This window comes from Pipistrellus kuhlii, unplaced genomic scaffold (assembly GCF_014108245.1).
Source record: "Pipistrellus kuhlii isolate mPipKuh1 unplaced genomic scaffold, mPipKuh1.p scaffold_m20_p_12, whole genome shotgun sequence".
Lineage (NCBI taxonomy): Eukaryota > Metazoa > Chordata > Mammalia > Chiroptera > Vespertilionidae > Pipistrellus > Pipistrellus kuhlii.
Genome location: NW_023425427.1, coordinates 42827248 through 42847217, shown reverse-complemented (window position 1 = coordinate 42847217; position 19970 = coordinate 42827248). Strand labels below are relative to the sequence as shown.

The 19970-nt window shown below is 40.3% G+C and overlaps 1 protein-coding gene across 1 annotated transcript; it reads left to right on the top strand.

Annotated features, from left to right (window-relative positions):
• Nucleotides 1-7979: 7979 nt before the first annotated feature.
• Nucleotides 7980-13208, top strand: CER1 (cerberus 1, DAN family BMP antagonist). Its single transcript, XM_036434090.2, has 2 exons — nucleotides 7980-9586; nucleotides 11565-13208. The coding sequence occupies exons 1-2, from the start codon at nucleotides 9077-9079 to the stop codon at nucleotides 11880-11882; spliced, it is 828 nt and encodes a 275-aa protein (XP_036289983.1). The 5' UTR covers nucleotides 7980-9076; the 3' UTR covers nucleotides 11883-13208.
• The last annotated feature ends 6762 nt before the right edge of the window (nucleotides 13209-19970 follow it).

Sequence of the window (19970 nt, the reverse complement as noted above, 5' to 3'; positions counted from 1 at the left end):
TATACAAACATGCATATACATGTTTATTTTATGTCAATTTTGTACTTCAATAAAGGAAGAAAAACAATCATTTCTACAAAGTGGCAGAAACATTTTTAAAAAATGAAAGGTACTTGCTACTTTATTTCAGGGCACTAAAAATTGGAGCAAAATTATATGATTGAAATGTCCAATTAAAGAAGAATGCTTAATGGAATATTATATTATCACCATTGAAATAATAATTCTATCACATAATGTTAATTTAAAATAGCGGAATACAAAATAATATATTCACCATTTTAATAGCTATGTGGCAACAGGCAGACTGATAGGGAAGACTAAGAGGTAGATTTATATCTCAATTCCACTACCTAAACTTAGGTTTCTCATCTATTAAATGGGGATACTTATAACTCCCTAGAAAAATTGCTGTAAAAGTTAAACTATAAAGAATATGCCTGGGACATAGGAGTCACTCCATAAAAAGATCTTTTTAAAATCTGGAGAGGGAAAGGGGTGCAAACTACTAGGAGGAAGGTGAAACTTCAAACAGTGCTTGCCCTCACCTCCAAGCAGGGAGGGAGGAGCTGGGGGAAGGAGAATTGGGATTTTAAGTTCCACATTACAGGTGAGAACTTCTCACATGTTAGCACATTTGTGTTGAACAACAGTTCCAGTTTTGGAAGAAATCTGGGTGACCGAGGAAGCTCTCTTTAGAACTCCCAATATGCCCTGCTTTCAGACGTGATCTATGATAGGTCTACAAACTGTGACAGGTATGACAACCTTCATATCTTTGATCTGATTATAAAGGGAGTCACGTTAGGGATCATTTTTTCACATGACAAAAAGGATTGGTTGCTTTGCTGAAGGGTTGTTTGTTGCTAAGGACTTAGGGGATGTTTTCTAAGAATGGTTTTTCCCTGGAGCCTGATTTTCAAAATGTCCCTTTGCATTCAGTATGTGAGGGACACACTTGTTGCACATACTGAGCATTCATGAGGCCCCCAAAGAAGACTAAAATGATGCTAAGTGAAGGAAAAGATGGTTCAGGGTATATGGGAGTCAGGAAGGATTCAGGCTAGAAGCTAAAGAACAGAAAAGACCAGCAGACACTGGCTCCCAGTGAATCACTGTCTTGCCTACCGATTTCCTAGCCATTTCAATCCTGGGGCCATTTTAGTGCCTGGCCACAAAGAATAGGCTACTTAAGAGTTTCAATTTTGAATCAAGAGTTGAACTTTTGCAAATGTGACTATGGCCAGCTGAGCTTTATGAAACTCGCAGGCTCAGGAACCAGCACACAGCGGAAGGCAAGGCTTCCTGGAAAGTTCTGCTTTGCTTTTGCATTTTATTGTCATGATCTTTCACACTCTGTCTCATGCCACCTTGTTACTTAATCCTCACACCTCGGAGGGGGAAATGTGTAATATTTTAATATTTATGTTATAGACACTTAACGTTATGTTTCTGCATAGGTATTGCCAAGATAGTCGAGCCAACATTTATTTATAGAGGGCAGAAGATGTAAATCTGCCCAAAACGTTTCGTGAAATGGTCTCACTACTTCCAGGGTTGATTTTGGTGCCTTCGCTTGGAGAGGGCCTCAGAAGGGTTGTCCATACAAGGTGTCATTGTTTTAGGTTTCCGATCCAGGCTCGCTTTCCTCCCCAACTTCTTTCTCTCTTTGGCAATTTTTCCTCTCATTCTGGCCTACATTTGGCCCTGAGTCAGCTGAAAGCTTTGCAAGTTGATTTTCCATTCCCATCTGAATTTTAACTTAGTGGTGGAACTGTTTTCCATATGTGTTTAATCATGTGTTCGTGTGTTATGAACTTATAGGGACAACATGGTTCCCCCAAGCTGCCTGCATCGTATAAGCAGAAACTGGCAAGGTGGCCAGTGAGGGAATGGTGTTCAGACAGATGCCCCTACGCTCCTTCCTGTTGGTGATACACCACCCCGTCTTCCCACTGGAGGAAGACAATGTACAACCTGCAAAAAGTTAACTGACACAGACTGTGAGTCCTCAGGTCTGAGTGACCTTGGCTAGCAGTATAATTCTCCTTCCACAGAGACTTTCCTGGGAACAGTGGTGGGTAAGACAAAGTTCAAAGACCTACTCTGACTCTGTGGCCAGGTGGGAAAATAAAGGCGGATTCTCAGTCTTCCCAGATTCTATGGAAATATGATTTAAAAATAGGGCCTAGACACAGAGAATGAAGGATATGTTCTCCAGGACAAAGAGATCCCTTTTCAAAAGTACAGGGCACTGAAGACCTGGGTCAGAAGTTCCCACATTTCTATTGGATCAGGTACGTTAAAGCAAATGTTCACTCACCTCCTAAGTGTAGAGTGAAGGGCCAGGAATGGGAAAGAAACAGGCAGATGTGTTCAGCACAACTCCTGTTCTCAACGTGGCTGACAGTGCCTGTCCAACAGAGAGCTTGCCTCTCAGGAGCCTGCTTTCCTGGTTAGGAGGACACACGTGCACCCCTATGAAACCGAGTCTGGGAAATCGCTAAATGGTAGAGTGAATACCATTTAGATTCACTGCTGACCCAAATAAACCCTGGAGTTATGAGTGAAATCTTCTATTACCCAGGAAGCTGACTAGGTAGCAGGTCTGCTTTTGTAGCTTAAGACTTCAGGATTCTCATCGTTCTTTTGCCCGTTCTTTCTTTTTTTCTTTCTCCGTTTTATTTAGGACCAAATTCATGATAAATGGGTTAAATGTTTCAGAGAGTTCCAACAGCTACAAGGAGGTGTGGGTGATCCTGGGAATGAAGATGTAAAGGTTTCCTGGAGCGAAAAGCAAGACCTCAGTGGGTTGATATGTCCATGGGTGAGAGAAAGTGGAGTTGTGGTTTGGATAATCCTTTCCAAAATTTGCCTCAGAAGGTAGAAGACAACACTGAAGTGCAAAACCTGAAACCTTTTATGAAATCAAGAGGCATTTTTAAAATATTCAAAACAAACATTATATGAATGCTGATGGGAGGCAGCCAGTGGAGTGGACGAGGTTTGACAATAAATGGGGAGACTATTCGATAAAGTAGGCTGGGCAGGATGGAATGCCAAGAGCAGAGTGGAAAGGAGAAATCAGTTGGTATGGTTGATAGTCAAATGGGAGGAAACTGTCCCATCTGATGGCTCCTATCTTCCTCTGAGCATGAAGGGGCGAGATCATTTGCTTAAAATTAGTAGAGAGGCAGAGCAGTCAATCGTTTGCAATAATAGAGAAGCTTTTAAATTATCTACATGGAAAATGAGAGAGTTGACTAGAGCAATGAGAAAGATTGCTGGGAAGAATTAAAGGTTCGGTGAAGACTGAAGATAGTTAATTTATGTAGAATAAATTTTTGCCATTTTGTTATCCTTTCTGCCAGCATTCTACAGCCCAGGTGTGACCCCAGGAAGGTGGACAGCTGGGTGTCTCTAGGGCTGGAATTTTACTGGACACATACCAGAGAAGGAAAAGGGGGCAAGAAAGTTAGGAATATTACAAAGGTTTAAAGAAATGGCCATGAATACAACCTGGATAGTGAAGGAAGTGAAGCAGAGAACTTATAAATTTCATTCCTACATTATTTTTAAAGCAATGTTTTGACGCATCTGCTACTAGGGCCTGAAATGGTGACTAAGAAAGACATAGCTCCTACCTTCATAGACTTTACATCCAAAGTGGAGACAGATGTTAGACAAACGTTCACACCAATAATGATTTAACTACAAATCATTAGTACTATTGTAGTACTATTGTAAGGAAGAAGCAAAAAACAGATGCTATGGGAATAGTGTGGGAGAGCACTGAAACAACAATCTGGTACAAGAGACTGGGACTTGGAAGCCACAGTTTAGAGGTGGAGTAATTCCCAGCAATAACCAGGGCCAAAATGAAACGGGGATGGGGAGCCCAGTTGGAGTAGGAGTCATCACATTTTGGCCAGGGTATTGGACGTGACATCATCTAATACCGATGGTAAGTCATGGATCAGACCCATCCAGGTGGTCACTGAAGTCGTGCGAGTAGTAGTTGGACTCTGTGTGAAAAGAAAGGCAAGGGGCCAGATGAGGAAGGCAGAGTGGGTGTTATTACCCCGGGCAATGTTTAGGGACACGAAGTCGAATACCTGAGATCATGTAGCTTACACACTGTGAAGCAGAGCCAGAATGAGATAAAAGTTTTTCTGGCTTCAAGTTCAGAGTTACTTAAACATTACTCTCTCTCAGAGCAGCTTTCTGCAGAATGAAAAATGATCAGAGTGAATGTTAAGTATGGAGAAGAAGGAGCATACAGTGGTCAAGCATCAGGGAAAGCCTCCTGGGCAGTGGGCGGTGGGGGATGGATGGACAGTGGGACGGTAGGACACAGGGTGAAGCCATCTCAACTGCCATGACCTGCTGTTCAGCTTTATAGGAGCCCCCTCTGCAGTCTTGTTAAGGAGCTGATGAGTCACATTTAGGTGTAGTCTATGACTTGTATGTGGTAATAGAGACATTTCCAATTGCAAAAAAATAAATGTTCTTCCACAGGACAGGTAGTCACTGAAGTTGTGCAGAGCAGTAGTTGGACTAGGGGTAAAAAGAAAGGCAAGGGGCCAGATGAGGAAGGCAGTGTAAGGGGCAATGTTTAGGGACACGAATTCAGTTTTGGACAGAGATCACTAGGATGACTGAATCTGCACACAGAATTATCAGATGTTAAAAGGTAACTCGGTGCCTAAAAGGGGAAGTGGGGGATATTTGGGACATACTATACCACGTGGTATTAGTTATTTTCCATTGGCTATACAGTTTGTTCTCTTAGTGTGATGTAATTAGTTTGCTGGGGCTGCCATACCAAAGTACCACAGACCTGGTGGCTTAAATAGCAGAAATTCACTTTCACACAGTTCTGGAACAGGAAATCCCAAGATCAAGGAGTTAGTAAGGTAATTTCTCTCTGAGGGCTCTCTCCTTGACTTGGAGACAGCCACCTTCTCTCTGTATCTTCACATGGTCTTCCCTCTGTCTTTGTCTTAATCTCCCTTTAAGACACCATTTATGTCTTATGAGGACACCATTATTATTGGAATAGTGTCCACCCTACTGACCTCATTTTAACCTAATTACCTCTTTAAAGGCCCTGTCTTCAAGGACGGTCATATTCTGAGGCACTAGGGGGTTAAGATTTCAACATATGAAGTTTGGGAAGACATATTTCAGCCTAGGACAGTTGAAAACTTCAAAATATTCCGTATGAAGAAGTTGATAACAATGGTTGGCTCCATGGCAGGATGGGAAGCCTGGGAGGTCAGAGGAAGAGTTCCCTTTCATTGTATACTTTATATCATTTGAATTTTGTTACTACATATATTTAATACTTAATCGAACATGAAAGGAAATGATTGCATATCTACTGCCCATCCTTAAACTTAACAAATATCTTGTGAATAAAATGAGCAGAAACAGTAGAACAGTTCACTGTGCCTTTGGGACATGGATCTGAGCATCCCTACTTAGTACAGGAATGGTGTCTGCCTCGCTGTTCCTTGTGGAACTTATTTTGAAAACACACACACACACACACACACACACACACAAAAACACACACACACACACTAGTCTCTCCCCAGTTCATTGCAAATCCACCAGGCCTAGACAAGGATCGCTTCACCATTTTATCCCGGGACCGGGCACAGAGTTGGCACTCAGATAGATGTATGCTGTGTGAATGAATGAATCCATCGACGAGTCCTATGAGAGGAGCAGCTTTGGGAATGAGCTCTTTCTGCTGTGTTCTTTCCATAGCAAGTGGCAGGGAGGGCAGTGCATGGGGGAGTGGTCTATGATTTTAATAATTTAGTAAACTAAATCATGACAAAAGGTTCAAGAAGAAACCACTTATTCTAATCTGCCCTCTTTTGTTGTTTGTAAAGGAAAAGAGTCTGCCTTCTTTTGGGCTCTTTTTAAATAATCTAAAGTCTGTCAACACTATTGCTGTCCTATATTTTGAAAAGAGAGGTAGTTATGAGGCAATGGCATGCACCCTAAGCCGACTTCTTTCACAAACCCATCAACCCAACTTCCCTTTTCTGTCTCACAGTTTAACTCCCATGCCCACCTTCTTCCCTAACACTGCCTCTCACCTTTTGTTGATTTAGGTCTGGGGTTTTCAGGAAAGAACGTGGCCTCTCTGATTTTCCTCAGAGAGCGCTAGACCACATTTTCGCTCCCTTCTGAGAGTCTGTAAGAGGGACAGAAAAGGTGGCTTGTTACTGTCCCCTCAACTAGGTCCTGAAGACATTTCAGTGCTTGGGAAAACCAGGTCAAGTTGAAATCAGAGAGTTCAGATCATGCTGAGCATGAGCTGTTAATTGAAATGAATGAATGAATGGATTGTGAGACTGGCCCCACCGACTCTCACACAGCAGGCAGTTCTCCCAAGAAGTGGACAGAGCAGGCGTGGGCACCTGGGAGTTCAGGCCTGCCTTTTTGTGGCATTTGGTACTAAGCACACCAACAATTTGTGTGCTCTTTCCACATAGCAGCTTCCTGCTGGGTCTGGAGGCCCCCTCCAGACCTACCTCCATTTGGCTTCATCCAAATCGGGAGGCGATCAGATAACCTGCGTCTCTGAGGACCCACAGAAGCAGCTGTTTTTGCCGAAAGTTGCAGCATGTTTCTGCTCTTAAGAGTAAGCTGCAATGGATCATCACATGCTTAGTGTTCGAATGAATGAAAGATGGGGAAAGGTGAATGCTCTGTGCCTTTACCTGTGAAAGACAGGGATGAGGACAGACTTATGCGCCATAGTTCTCATCACAGCTGCCTTCTTTGGCTAGATTAGCCCACTGGGATATTTGCACATTTTCCCAACAGGAATGACAGGTTAGCAAAAGGGAATTCTCCATGAGTCCTTTTAAAATGGCATTTGTAAACAACCAAAATTAATATCAGAAGAAGGGAGGTTAGGACAAAAGAAAATTAAAAGTGAATAACTAACGTTCTTACAGCTAATAAAGTTACAAAATGTATGGCAAGCCTCTACAACTTGCTTGAGGGCAAGAACCAAGTGTTTATCATTTGCTGTCATCTTCTAGTATCTAACAAACTGAGTCTCCTACAAATTTTAATTCAACAGAATTACCTTCATTATATCCTATGTTCAGAGCCAAGTCACCTGAGGCCCCAAGTGGGATCTCTGGGACAGTCTTCATTTTGGAGAAATGTTAGATGCTGTGACTGATGGCAATGAAACTGCAGGCACTAGTGTAAAGTTTAGAAAGAATCAAGAAACCTATCGTAGTTGGCTTCCATGCTTATTTATAATCAGGGAAGAGTGGCCAGCTCTGGGAAGTCTATTGCATTGACTACTGAGGAGAATTCAGAATCAAATGAGAAAAATACTTGAAAGGATTGGCAAATGCTAATGCTCGTTTAGTTGGATCAACTGTACCACTCGCACAGGTCTTGTGGTATTTGGTACAAGTAAAATACAGGGTGGGGCAAAAGTAGGTTTACAGTTGTGAGTACTCAAAACAGAGTTTATTCTTGTATTAATAGTTATTACTTACTATATTTTTTCTATATGAACAACTGTAAACATACTTTTGCATATCCTGTATATCTCATCTGATAGAATTCTGGGAAAATGATGCTCCATTTAAAAATAGCTTATCATTGCAGGCTTTATCTCACAGAATGGGGCACGACTATTAAAAAGAACACGTGTCTGAAAAAGAGTCCAATGGGATTAAGTTTTTTTTATTGTTTTATTTTAAATATGTTTTTATGGATTTATAGAGAGAAGAAGGAAGAGGCATAGAGAGACAGAAACATCATTCAGCTGCCTCCAATATGCCCTCCACTGGGGATCAGGCCTGCAACCCCGGTGTGTGCCCTGACCGGGAATTGAACTGGTGACCTCTTGGTTCATGGGTTAATGCTCTACTACTGAGCAACACTGGCTGGGCTGGTTAAGTCTTCTTAAAAAGAAAATCAGTAATAAAAAATGTGGTAGGGAGCATGATCCAGTATGTGTTACTGAAAATAAGGAATATGGTGATTAAACTAAAAGGGCAGAAATATAAGCAAGTATTGTATCGATTCCCCATGGAAATACTGTTCAAATGGCGTGGAGGGTCGATTAGACTCAATTCTGGGGTTTCAGTTTTGTGGATAGGTTTCTCATATCCTGGCCTGATTTACAATGTTTTTGAATGGTAGTCACCTGGCAAATCTTTATTTATTTATCCTAGTCATAGAAGAAGGAAGACGATGTGGATTCTATAATGTAAAGAACTGACCAGCCAGCTTCATGCCCAAAGCTATCAAACCTGGTTCTTAGAATCCACGTTTACAAGTCTGGCTCTTTGTTTAGAAAAAGAAAAAAAACACACAAATAAATGGGAGACACTTCTCCATCCCCAGTGAAGACTGATGGGCGTCAGTCTATTACTTAGGATCTTGTTGAGAAATTTGTCAACAATTGAATGAGTTTATCTGACCAGCTGTGAATTTAGCACCTAGGGTTTGATTCTTCAAGTGAGGGGAATAGCTTGGAGATTGTGAGTTTCCCTTTGCTCTGCCACCACACAAAATCAACAATCGCAACCAAGTCTGAGTATGAGGGAGAGTCCTCTGCTCAATAAAGTTAACATCTTCCTATTTCTTCCTTTCCCTTCCCACAAACACACATCTGGTCTATTTTATCCCAGCACAAAGCAGATGCACTGCAAATGTTAGCTGAGTCTGATGCTTCTAATAACCGTGGTGGGAAGTCCAGGCAGAGAATGTGTTGTTTTCACTAATACTTGCTCTTCCAATCTCAGACGTTAAAGTGTCAGCTAATGACCCCCTGGGTCCCGGCCTTTCCCTGGGGCCTTCTTAAATACACAAAACCCAAGTGAAGTCAGGACACCATTAGCACTACATAATTCAAGCAAACAAATGTGTTTACACTGCCTGGCTACTGACCACCTGCCTTCCCATCCCATGAGGCAAGTATCTATATATGGGATCTCATCTCCTAGTTCACAGTCCCAGGGGAGGGAGCCTTTCCTTTGGGCCTTGCCATCTGTGAATCTGAAAGAAGCTGGGCCCCGACACTATGCATCTCCTCTTTCTTCAGCTGCTGGTGCTCCTGCCACTGGGGAAGGCTGCGTGGCCCCAGGATGGCGGCCAGAGTCAGGGTTCTGTTCCCCCTGTGCTCCTGCTAGAGAGAAATCCCAGAGAGCTTCCCCTGGGCAACCACGGGGAGGCCGAGGAGAAGCCAGATCTGTTCGTAGCCCTGCCACACCTGGTAGGTGCCAGCATTTCGGGGGAAGGTCAGTGGCAGAGAGAGAAGATGCTATCCAGGTTTGGCAGGTTCTGGAAGAAGCCTGAGAGAGAACTCCACCCAACGCAAGACCCCATCAGTGAGCATAGTCCACCTGGGACCCAGGCCCTTCCTCAGCCCAAGGATCGGATGCAGATAAAGAAGTCTCCTCTTCAGGAAGAAGCCAAGAAATTCTGGCACCGCTTCATGTTCAGAATGAGTCCGGCTTCTCAGGGGGTCATCTTGCCCATCAAGAGCCATGAGGTACACCAGGAGACCTGTAGGACCCTGCCTTTCAGTCAGGTATCTGCTCCGGGGAAAGAGGATCAGGGTGCATAGGAACGGGGTGGACCGTTGGGGCAGATGGGGAGGAGGGAAAGAGGAGTTAGTCTTACCTAACTCCTAGACTTGGCCCTTGGGCATATATCCTAGGATTTGGCAAGGTATGGTCCTATTCCCTAAATTTCCTTCAAAACCTTCCATTGTTTCTTGGTATTCTGCAGATGCTGCAGGAATGTTCAATTGTCCTGCCAATATTAGGAATCATTCATATCGATGGCATAGAATGTTGTTTTGTGTCGTTTTATTTCTTTATTTTTACAAGGGGATGGTCTTCCCAGAGAGATAAGACTGCACCTCGGGAAACTGAGAATATAGACTCTATATTATAGAGCTATATAGACTCTATATTATAGAGCTATCACCAGAACTCTCTCTAGTTATATCTCTACATTCTATTAGAATGTGGGTGGTCAGGTCAACTCCATCTGTGGATAAGGTGAAATACATTGGACTCCTAATCGAACACTCTCATGCCCATATGATAGTCTTAATCCCTGTATTTCACATGTAACTACGTCGTAGGTCTATAAGATATGCTGAGGCTGTTAGGTGTAAGTTTCCCTAACATTTCTAGTATTACCGTAGCAAAAATGATTTAACTTCACTTATTTTCTTATAAGTGAAATCTCAATGTGAAATCACATTTTCTCTCCTTAGCAACACCCATCTCCTCATTGATGTTGTGTCGGTTGATTTGTAATTATCATGATTGATTGGTTCCACACTATAAGACAAAGGGGCTTTCTACTTTCTACTTCCTCCAGTCAGTCCTGACAACCCTCATACTCCAAATGTTAAATTTCAATTGAGAAATTACATCAGGTCCTTTATGTTTAAAAAGATACTGAACCCAAAGCTATGCAGGGTAAAGTTTTACAGCACAATGACGCTGCCTAATTAAGCAGGCAGTACTATAAGGTAATTTGGCGTGCAAGGCAGTTAAGTATTCTGCCTAAAAAGGCCAGGGTATGTAGCAATAGCAAGGAAACTCAAATAATAATGACTGCTTTGTTGGTCATGTGCAATTAGGAAACTGCTCCTAAGAATACTGTAATCAAATTTCCTGTGAAACTTTTATTTTAAATTCTATTGCTGATTAAATTCAAATTAAGGTGTTTGACTCTTGCATATCTCGAAGACCACATAAAGTGGGGGGTCTGGGGTTCCGAGGGAGGCAAATGTGATGTCATGCCTGATGATTTGCGACCATATGTGTTGCAACTTCATAGACTTGAATGAAGTCTATGTGCTGCAGAATGGGATAGAATTAAATTCATGATATGCTGATCTGTTCTATAAGCAATTGAACAACATGTACTGAGAAACTATTATGCACAATGCTTGGTGAGGAATAGAAAGGTAAGGCACATCACTTACATAAGAAGCCAGCTGCTAGAATATTTTTTACTGGTAACATCCAATTAGACAGAATTTCTTAAAGTTTGGCTTTTTAAAAATAGAGTAACATATTTTCCTATCAACTTAGGGATTTCTTACAGGCTAATTTATTATATTACTCAGTGGAATAAATATTTAGTTGAGGTGGCTTTTTGCATTCTAGATAACATTACTTGGATATTGGCAAACATCCAAAATTAGAAAGATTTTGAAATTTTAGTCTAGCTCAGTGGTCGGCAAACTCATTAGTCAACAGAGCCAAATATCAACAGTACAACGGTTGAAATTTCTTTTGAGAGCCAAAAACCGATTTTTGCGCATGGTCCACGAAGTTTCAATAACACTGTATGTGCGCGCCCGCACGTGGTATTTTGTGGAAGAGCCACACTCAAGGGGCCAAAGAACCCCATGTGGCTCATGAGCCACAGTTTGCTGACCACTGGTCTAGCTTATCCTCAGACTTGACAGTCTATAGTGCCTGCATCATGTGTGCTAATGGAATGACACAAGATGATTTCATAGAGATGTGTTTGCCTTTTAGACCATCACCCATGAAGACTGTGAGCAGGTGGTTGTGCAGAACAACCTTTGCTTCGGGAAGTGCGGGTCTACTCGTTTTCCTGAAGCTGCACAGCACCCCCATGCCTCCTGCTACCACTGCGCGCCCACCAGGTTCACCAGGATGCACTTGCCGCTGAACTGCTCAGGCCTCGCCCCCGTGGTCAAGGTGGTGATGCTGGTGGAGGAGTGCCAATGCAAGGTGAAGGAGGAGCACCATGAGCACGGATACCTCCTCCAGGCAGCCTCCCAGGCAGACCTCCATGCCCCAGAGCCCTTCATCCCAGAGTTTTCAACTTAAAAAAGCTATCCCACTATTACCTGGAAAAGCAAAACCACCATAGCAAAGTTGCTGATTATTCAGACTGGATAATATTCAGCAGGTACATAATCTTTTAACGGAAAGATGGTTTAAGAACAGTTTGGAGGAAATGGTATTCTTCTAGTTATCAGTGCACAAACGGCATCTAGTTTTGACTCGGCTGTTTACTAGCCATTGAATGTTAAGTTGTGGAAGCTTTCTCCACCCGGAGCTGTTCATCTATAAACAAGGAGCTTGAACTAGATGATTCTAAAGTCCTTTTCACTATTAATGTTTCAATAATGATCTAAGTTTTGGTAAAATCCCTCCCTCTGAAAAAGGAAAAGAAAGAAACTAGACCATAAAACTAGGCTTCTTGAATAGCTTGTGAAAGCACTAGCAAGCATATATAGACCTAACATTTGCAGAAGGATTCCTCATATATCTAGCTGCCTTTGCATTTCAGGCAGTAGTTTATTTGACTTCTATTGGATGATTCAGGAGTTCCACAGATTTAAGGAGTAACTTGTTTGGTTGCCTCCTAATTTTTGCTACTCCCCATATAAAGTTCTCTGGTTTTGAAGAGATGTTACTTTTAGTGCTTTCCACAGAGATGAGGAACAGGCATGGGTAGCCAAATAAGTACCTATTTTATGGGGAAGGAAAAAAATAGGCAAATCCAGAATTAAAGGTCAATCCAGAGATGCCAATGAATGTAACCAAGAAATTCCAGTAGAAGTAGAATTAAATAAACGGCAAATGATTTAGAATGGAAATAATCTATAGATGAAATCCTTTATCAACATGCATTTTGAATTAGATAGTAAGGGTCCAGTGTTTGGATGACTGTTTTTTACTACTGTATAAAACTTTGTATTAAAAATCTTATTCTCCAAATGCCACAATTGCAAGTTCTGAAAATGTTCAGAATATTTTAGTGTATTAAATTATAGTGGATCAAGCATTCTGGGAGATGTCATGACATTCGATTGCCTTATATCATGTCCTTATTTGTTTTGTCTGTTCCTAATTTGAAGGCACTATCTGGAGATTATCTAGCTAGAAACAATTTGGAAATGGCTTTCCAAACTAGTGACAATGGCTTTTTCGGACACTTCAAACAGCTTTCTGTGAAGGTCCTTCAACCACTGTCTTCTGTGGTTATATTTGTTCTCCTGCATTTGTTTCTTTACATGTACGCAGTATGCAGAACTGGCTTTCTCTAGCCATAGTTCCTTTTCTATAATCATTCTTTAGAAACTCACCTTAGACATTATTTTAATTATTTGGGTGCCTTTGTTTTCCGTAAGCACATAAAAAAAGTGTTTCCCAGAATAATGATGATTTTCTTTTTAAAAAAAGAAATCAATGCATATTTTAGTTCTATTCCTCTTTGCTCACATTGTCCTGGTGTTCTAAAGAAGTAAATGCATTTATATTTAGTGTATATTCTACAACTCATCAATATAAGAGAATATGTGCTACACAGATACACATGTGGCATTTACATTGGAATATATTATACCCTTTGGTAGCCGAAGACAACCCAATTGACCAAGATATGGTCATGCGAATAGAACTGTTAAACTTTAATAATATCCCAGCTGGTCAATATATTTTGGTGCCAAAAGCTATTGAGCAGCTGTCTGATTTGCAGTTGCCTAACCCTGATTGTGTAAACCTATCTCTGCCAATTGGACTATCCTTCTCCTCCTCACACATTTGCAAATCCCTTTTATCTATCCTTGCAAATCGACTCTCTAGTCCAGGCCCCAAACTGTTATCAGCTTTATTTAAACTCTGGTCTGCATTTCCCTCACATGTGAATTCAAGATGAGATAGCTGATAGTGGTATCAGAGCTTACATTCTTAGAATATCAGCATGAAACTCATGAAATTGCCCATATTCAATCATTTCACATACAAAAAAAGGCAATTTCCAAGGGTTCCACATAATATATGGGAACATAGGAAAACAAGAGGAAACACACCAATATCGACCATTTAATTAAGTGCCAGATATTTGCTGGGTCATAAACATATAAATTATTCATTCTTCACAAAACCTATTTGATAGGTGAGGAATATAAGCCTTAAAAATTTTAAGCAACGTGGAGTATATTATTCAAATATTTGCTCATTCATCGTCCATCCATATTTACATTTAACTCTAGGTCTCATGACGACAGGTCTCAAAACTAATTTCTTCTTACCGCTTTCCTAGCTCTCATGGTTGAAGGACATTGATATTACCTCTTGAAAGGAAAATCATGGTTTGGTCCTCAGACAAGCATTGTCCTGACTTGAGAGGTAGTCATGGCCAGCCCACTCATTAAATTTTGTCTCATTTTTCTCCTGATTAAAATAAGGCTGATAATGATTTCTTCAAAATTGTTCTGATGACCAAGTGTAACCCATAGCACATTAGAGAGCTTTAGATCCTGTATAACTACAAGGGATTAATTCATTCTTCTCCATCCAGACGTTTAAACTGATTTTTGTTTTGAGATATTTTTTTTAAAAAGTGTAAGTTATTTATCTTTAATTGTGGAAGTGATTTTTTTTTGTTTTTGTTTTTTTTAAAAGAGAAAGAAAAACATCAACTTGTTGTTTCACTTATTTATGCGTTCATTAGCTGATTCTTGTATGTGCCCTGACTAGGGATGGGGCCCACAATCTTGGCATATCAGGATGATGCTCTAACCAACTGATCTACCCGCCAGGACTTGTTATGAGAAATTTAAAAGACAGAAAAAAAGCAAAGAATAACTTAACACTTAAACTTTTTCACCACCAGAATATTTAATATTTTTTCATCTTGTGCTTCTTATCTATTAATATTTTTAAAAGAAATAAATTATTTCACATATAAATCAAATCCCCTCTAGTCACTATGCTGAATTCCATCCCCCAAACCCTGACCCTTCAACACCCCACAAACCAACTATCCCTGTTTATAATTTTAATATCCTTTTATCTTTCTGCGAAGGTGAATACACCTCCATAAAAAATATAGTATGATTTTTGTGTATATGTTTTTTCTTCTGTAGGTATTTATTTGTTCACCAGCTATGTGCAAGATGCAACTATGAATATAGCAAAGAACCTTCTCTGAGTGTGGAAAGACAAGTAATTTAAAAATCAATCAATTCAGTGATCAATTAACTGAAAAGGCCAAATATTAGATAGCTATAAGTGCAATGAGTTTTTAATTACATGTATGATATTCTATATGAATTTTTCTATAATTATTTTTCCAGATAGGATTCAGGCTTGTATTTATGTTTTTAGGGATTTTTTTCTTTTAGATATATTTTTATCTCTATTCTAGAAACTTGGCATTAAGTATTTCCTACAGAGAGTGATTAAATTAGCTTTGATGATTTATTTTTTAAACATTCGTAGTCTCTTTAATCTGTCAATTTAATTCCTAATTAAGAATGTCCTATATCATCTAAATGTTTAGATTATTCTATACAATACACTGTGCTAAGAACTCTGGGATAATCAAAGGTAAAGGGACCTATATTACAGTAGCAGAGATAATATATGGAAATTATAAATCAATAATGATAGTAATAATACTATGTATCTATCTTTACTCCAAGTTCAAGTGCTTTATATTCCTCATCTCATAGAAATAGACATTTTATACCCTTTTTTTTTTAATAAGGAGAGTGAGAGTCAGTGAGCCTCGTTTATTTAGTTCTAAAATATTTATGATTGTGTTGAGCCTGGTTACCGTGCTGGATACAAAGGATATAAATAAATAAATATACAGTTATATGAATATGATTTCTGATTTTAAGAAGCTTACAGTACAAGATCAAGTAACAATGAGTTTGTTTCTATAAATCTAGAGTGATGTTTCCCCTACCACACCCCAACACCAACTCAAGTGCCACCTGCACAGTGAAGCCTCCTTAATTCCTAGACAAGGTCAGATTCACTTATTCTACAATTTCATGATGCTATATACCTTCACTTCACAGCACTCACTCAGTTTATAATTATACCTTTATATGCATCATTATTAGTCAAATTATAACCTCCATAAAAGCAGGAATTATATGGGGTTTCTTTTACTATTGTAATTAATGTGATGTAATCAGTGCACTCCAAAAATATTTTTGTCTGCATAAAAGAAACAATATCAACAGATATAATATGTTGGAAGTACACATGTTTTAGGTACTGTGCAAGAACTTTATATATATCATTTCATTTAACCCTTATGAGATCCTATGAGGTAGGGGTGACCATATTATTTTATAAAGGAAGATGAAGATCATATAAATGAAATGACCTACCTAAATACTACTGCTGCATAGTAGCAGAAGTTGAATGACTTCAAGGTCCCATATCTTTTGTACTATGCTGCAGAGCCTCAAAATAGCAAAAATTAAATATATAAAAATAAATATATATATAAAAGTCAAGTGACCGAAACTGCAGAACCACCAGAGCAACTGGTTGCTATGACGCGCACTACAGTGGCAAACCAGCCCTATGGGGGCCCTGATTGGCTCCCCCTAATCTTCCACAACCCCTCCTCTTCCCCCTGCCAACCTGGCCCTAATCAGCCCCCATCGGAGAGAACCAGCTGGACCCCACCCACCCATGCAAGAATTTGTGCACCAGGTCTCTAGTATTTAAATATAAACATATATACACATATAATACATATACATGCATGTATAAACACACAGACATAATATAAAATCAGGGTTTAACAACTGATTCATCCACTAATCTGTTCTTTCTCTGATTCCTACAGCCCATAATCCAAGGCTGTCTTAAGGAATTTATGCCAGTAAGGATGCTTTCAATTCAAGTACCAGAAAACACAACTCAGAATATATCTATATTAATAAAGGGTAATATGCTAATTAGGTCAGACATCTTCTGGACAAAGCCATGGTGACAGGGGCCAAGGCAGAGGCAGTTAGGAGCAATCAGGCCAGCAAGGGATAGCAGTTAGGGGCAATCAGGCCAACAAGGGAGTGAGATTAAGGGGCAATCAGGCTGGCAGGGGAGCAGTTAGGGGACATCAGGCAGGTAGGGGAGCAGTTAGGGGGTGATCAGGCCAGCAGGCAGAAGTGGTTAGGGGTGATCAGGCAGGCAGGCAGAGGCAGGAGCCAGCGGTCCCGGATTGTGAGAGGAATGTCCAAGATTAGAGAGGGTGCAGGCCAGGCTGAGGGATACCCCCACCCCCTCTGTGCACAAATTTTGTGTTTCAGGCCTCTGGTAAAGTTATAAATAGATTTCTCATTTCACTAACAAGAAGTCAGGAAGGCAGCCAGGTCACTGTTGGTCAAGTTGGAAATTTCACCATTCCATCAGTGACTTGGTTCCTTTCATCTTTCTGCTCTGCCATTTTCAGTGTGTTCTCCACCAGCTCAACTCCCCCCAGTCACAGTATGGCTGCTGTGGTCCCAGACATCATGTTTCACCATGCACATATCAATGTCCATAGCAGTGTCCCTTTGAAAGAGCTGAGTAAAGTCAGCTACATTGAGGAAAATTATACAATGGAACAAAATCTTTGCCAGCAAGGAATAAAGAGAACAAGCTATGAAATAGAAAAGCCTTTTTCTGCCACAGCCTTAGCCACATTTCAACTTACGTTACCATTATTTATTTACTTATTTTATTTTTTCTTTCTAGGTTTTAAACTTTTTTATAGCATCCTGTATATTAAACATTTTTATTATCCTTTTGCTTCTAATGTAATGTTTTCTGTTTAATATTTTGATATTATTAAATACATTAATATATTATTTTACATATTATATGTGTATTTGCATATATACATATTTACATTCTGTACCTATACATTAGAATATAAATATGTATTCATATTTTAATATTTATGTGTTTTATACATGCATAAAATGTATAATTTTGTGTTTTGTAAGGGATAAATGCTCAACATATGTAAGCTCAGTCAGTGAATTTTGGCAGTGGCTCTTGGAAAGAAAGATAGTGCACATAGTGTAGGAAGTTTTGAATGGCAGCCAAGAGTTCTTAAAATGTATTTGGTAGGCAGTAGGGAGTAGCTGAAGGTTTTTGAGCAGATTAGGATGGTATCAGTTCATAACACTTGCTTCCGAGGGGATCATGAACCTCTGAAACGTGCACACACGCTGTGTAAAAGGGCATACTTCAGGGGACAAGGTCCTGAATTTCATGAGCTTCTCCAAGATTCCCACGAGTTAAAAAGCCTAGCAGTGGTGTGATACATCAGGATGGAGAGAAAGCAGGGATGCCAGAGGAGCTGGAAGAAATCTAGGAAATTATATGCACAACTCACTTCTGACTGGAACTCAGGAAAGTGGGGTTTCTATTTAAGGAACAAAGGATGGATTTTAAATGCTCATGCAGAGGGTCCGCTTCACTTCCTTTCATCTAATGTTCACGTCCGGGAGCCTGCAGTGGTGAACGGGGTGAGTAATGATACCCTGTACAAAGGAATGGGCTTTCCTGTAATACTAGTTTTTCCAAAGCCAACTCCTACTTTTCCACCCACATTTCTGGGAGGGAGCTCTCATTTTCATTTTATTGCCTGCCTCCCTCTTAATTCTGTTTTGTTTGCCCTCTTCCCCCCCAAACACACGCGCACACACACACACACACACACACACACACACACACACACCAAAAACAAACAATAACAAAAAACCAACAACTAATACCAGTGACCTACCTGTGGGTGGGGACTTGGGTTAATACTAGTATTTCTCCAAGAAATTATCACAACTTCCTCTTATCTACCAGCTAAGGGAAACACACCCATTTCTGTCCAATAGCCAAAGAACACGAATTTCCAGTCAGCACTTTGTCAGTTATAATTCTGTTACTAAAAGGAAACCTGCATCCTGCCTAAACCTTGGGCAAGACATAGGTGAAAACATAAATGGATAGACAGATCTCACATCTTACATCAGCTCAACGAAGACACTAAAAAAGATGCCCCTTTCTTGGGATTTTGCAGTGTCTTTGAACACCAGAAAAAGAAGTGTCTTTTCCAGACAGCGAGAACTCGGTGTGCACCTGTCATTGAAACGCTCCCCAAAGTGCAGCTATCATAGAAAGAGACTATGCCCTCCTGCTTACATGTAAAGGAGATTGTGAGTCCAGGCAGAGCTCAATAATAGCAAAGAAGGTGGAATTTTCTTTGGCGTCTACTGTCCCTCTTTCTGCTTATAATCTTCCCCTGTGCTCCCTTCCCCTCTCTCACTGTCATTTCAGGATATTCAGTGATCTACAATTGCCCAGGGCTCTAATTCCGTCCACTTACCTATCTGGCCTATAGATAGGTTAAATGTACCCAATTAACATATATTTAGAACTTATTGAATGCCAGGCAATGTGCTGACCCATTGGGCTACCAAGATGGCTATGTCAGGTTCCTGCCCTTGAGGAGACATAATTTACCTGGCTGGAGAGTTTCATTCTACAGACGATTGCTTCTTAACCTAGAATTACCTCTGAGCCTTTAAAATATAGAAATTCTGTTTCGATGGGTGGAGGAAGGGATAGGGAGTAGCAGGCAACAGTTAATATATTTTTAAAGCTTTGCAGGTGATGCCACTGGGACCAGGTAATGGGAAGGTGGGCATCGCGGAAGTATTCTGGTCACAGGCTTTCTGAACATTTGCTTAGGTTTTCTCTTTAATGAAAACATCGTGTTGTTCTCCCAACCCTTCTTGATCTTCCTGTTGTTCCCAAACTCTCTTCTGTTCTTCAAATGTTATTTCTCTGTGATTTGTAAATAATACTACTCTTGCCCAGTTAATGAAATTGCAGGTTTCCCCCCTCCTCCCCCAATAGAAGTCTTTAATTGAGTTGATTTTTCTCCCCCAAATAAGTTGTTCTTTAAAAAAAAAAAAAAATCACATACCTATTGCACTTATTCCTCCATTAGTATTTAGAACTGTAATTCAGTAACTTTCAAATGCTAGTGGGCCTAGCACTTGCTTTGGTTTCTTATAGCAATGCTTTCTTGGATCCACACCCAGGACCACTGATTGGTATGCTCAGGGACCTGCATTTTTCTAATTTTTTTTTTAATTGTGAAGATTTTTA

Excerpts from the sequence above, each read along its gene's own strand:
- CER1 (XM_036434090.2), top strand. The coding sequence starts at position 9,077 with ATGCATCTCCTCTTTCTTCAGCTGCTGGTGCTCCTGCCACTGGGGAAG. Across the intron at positions 9,587-11,564 it reads GGACCCTGCCTTTCAGTCAG|ACCATCACCCATGAAGACTG; the intron begins GTATCTGCTCCG and ends TTTGCCTTTTAG.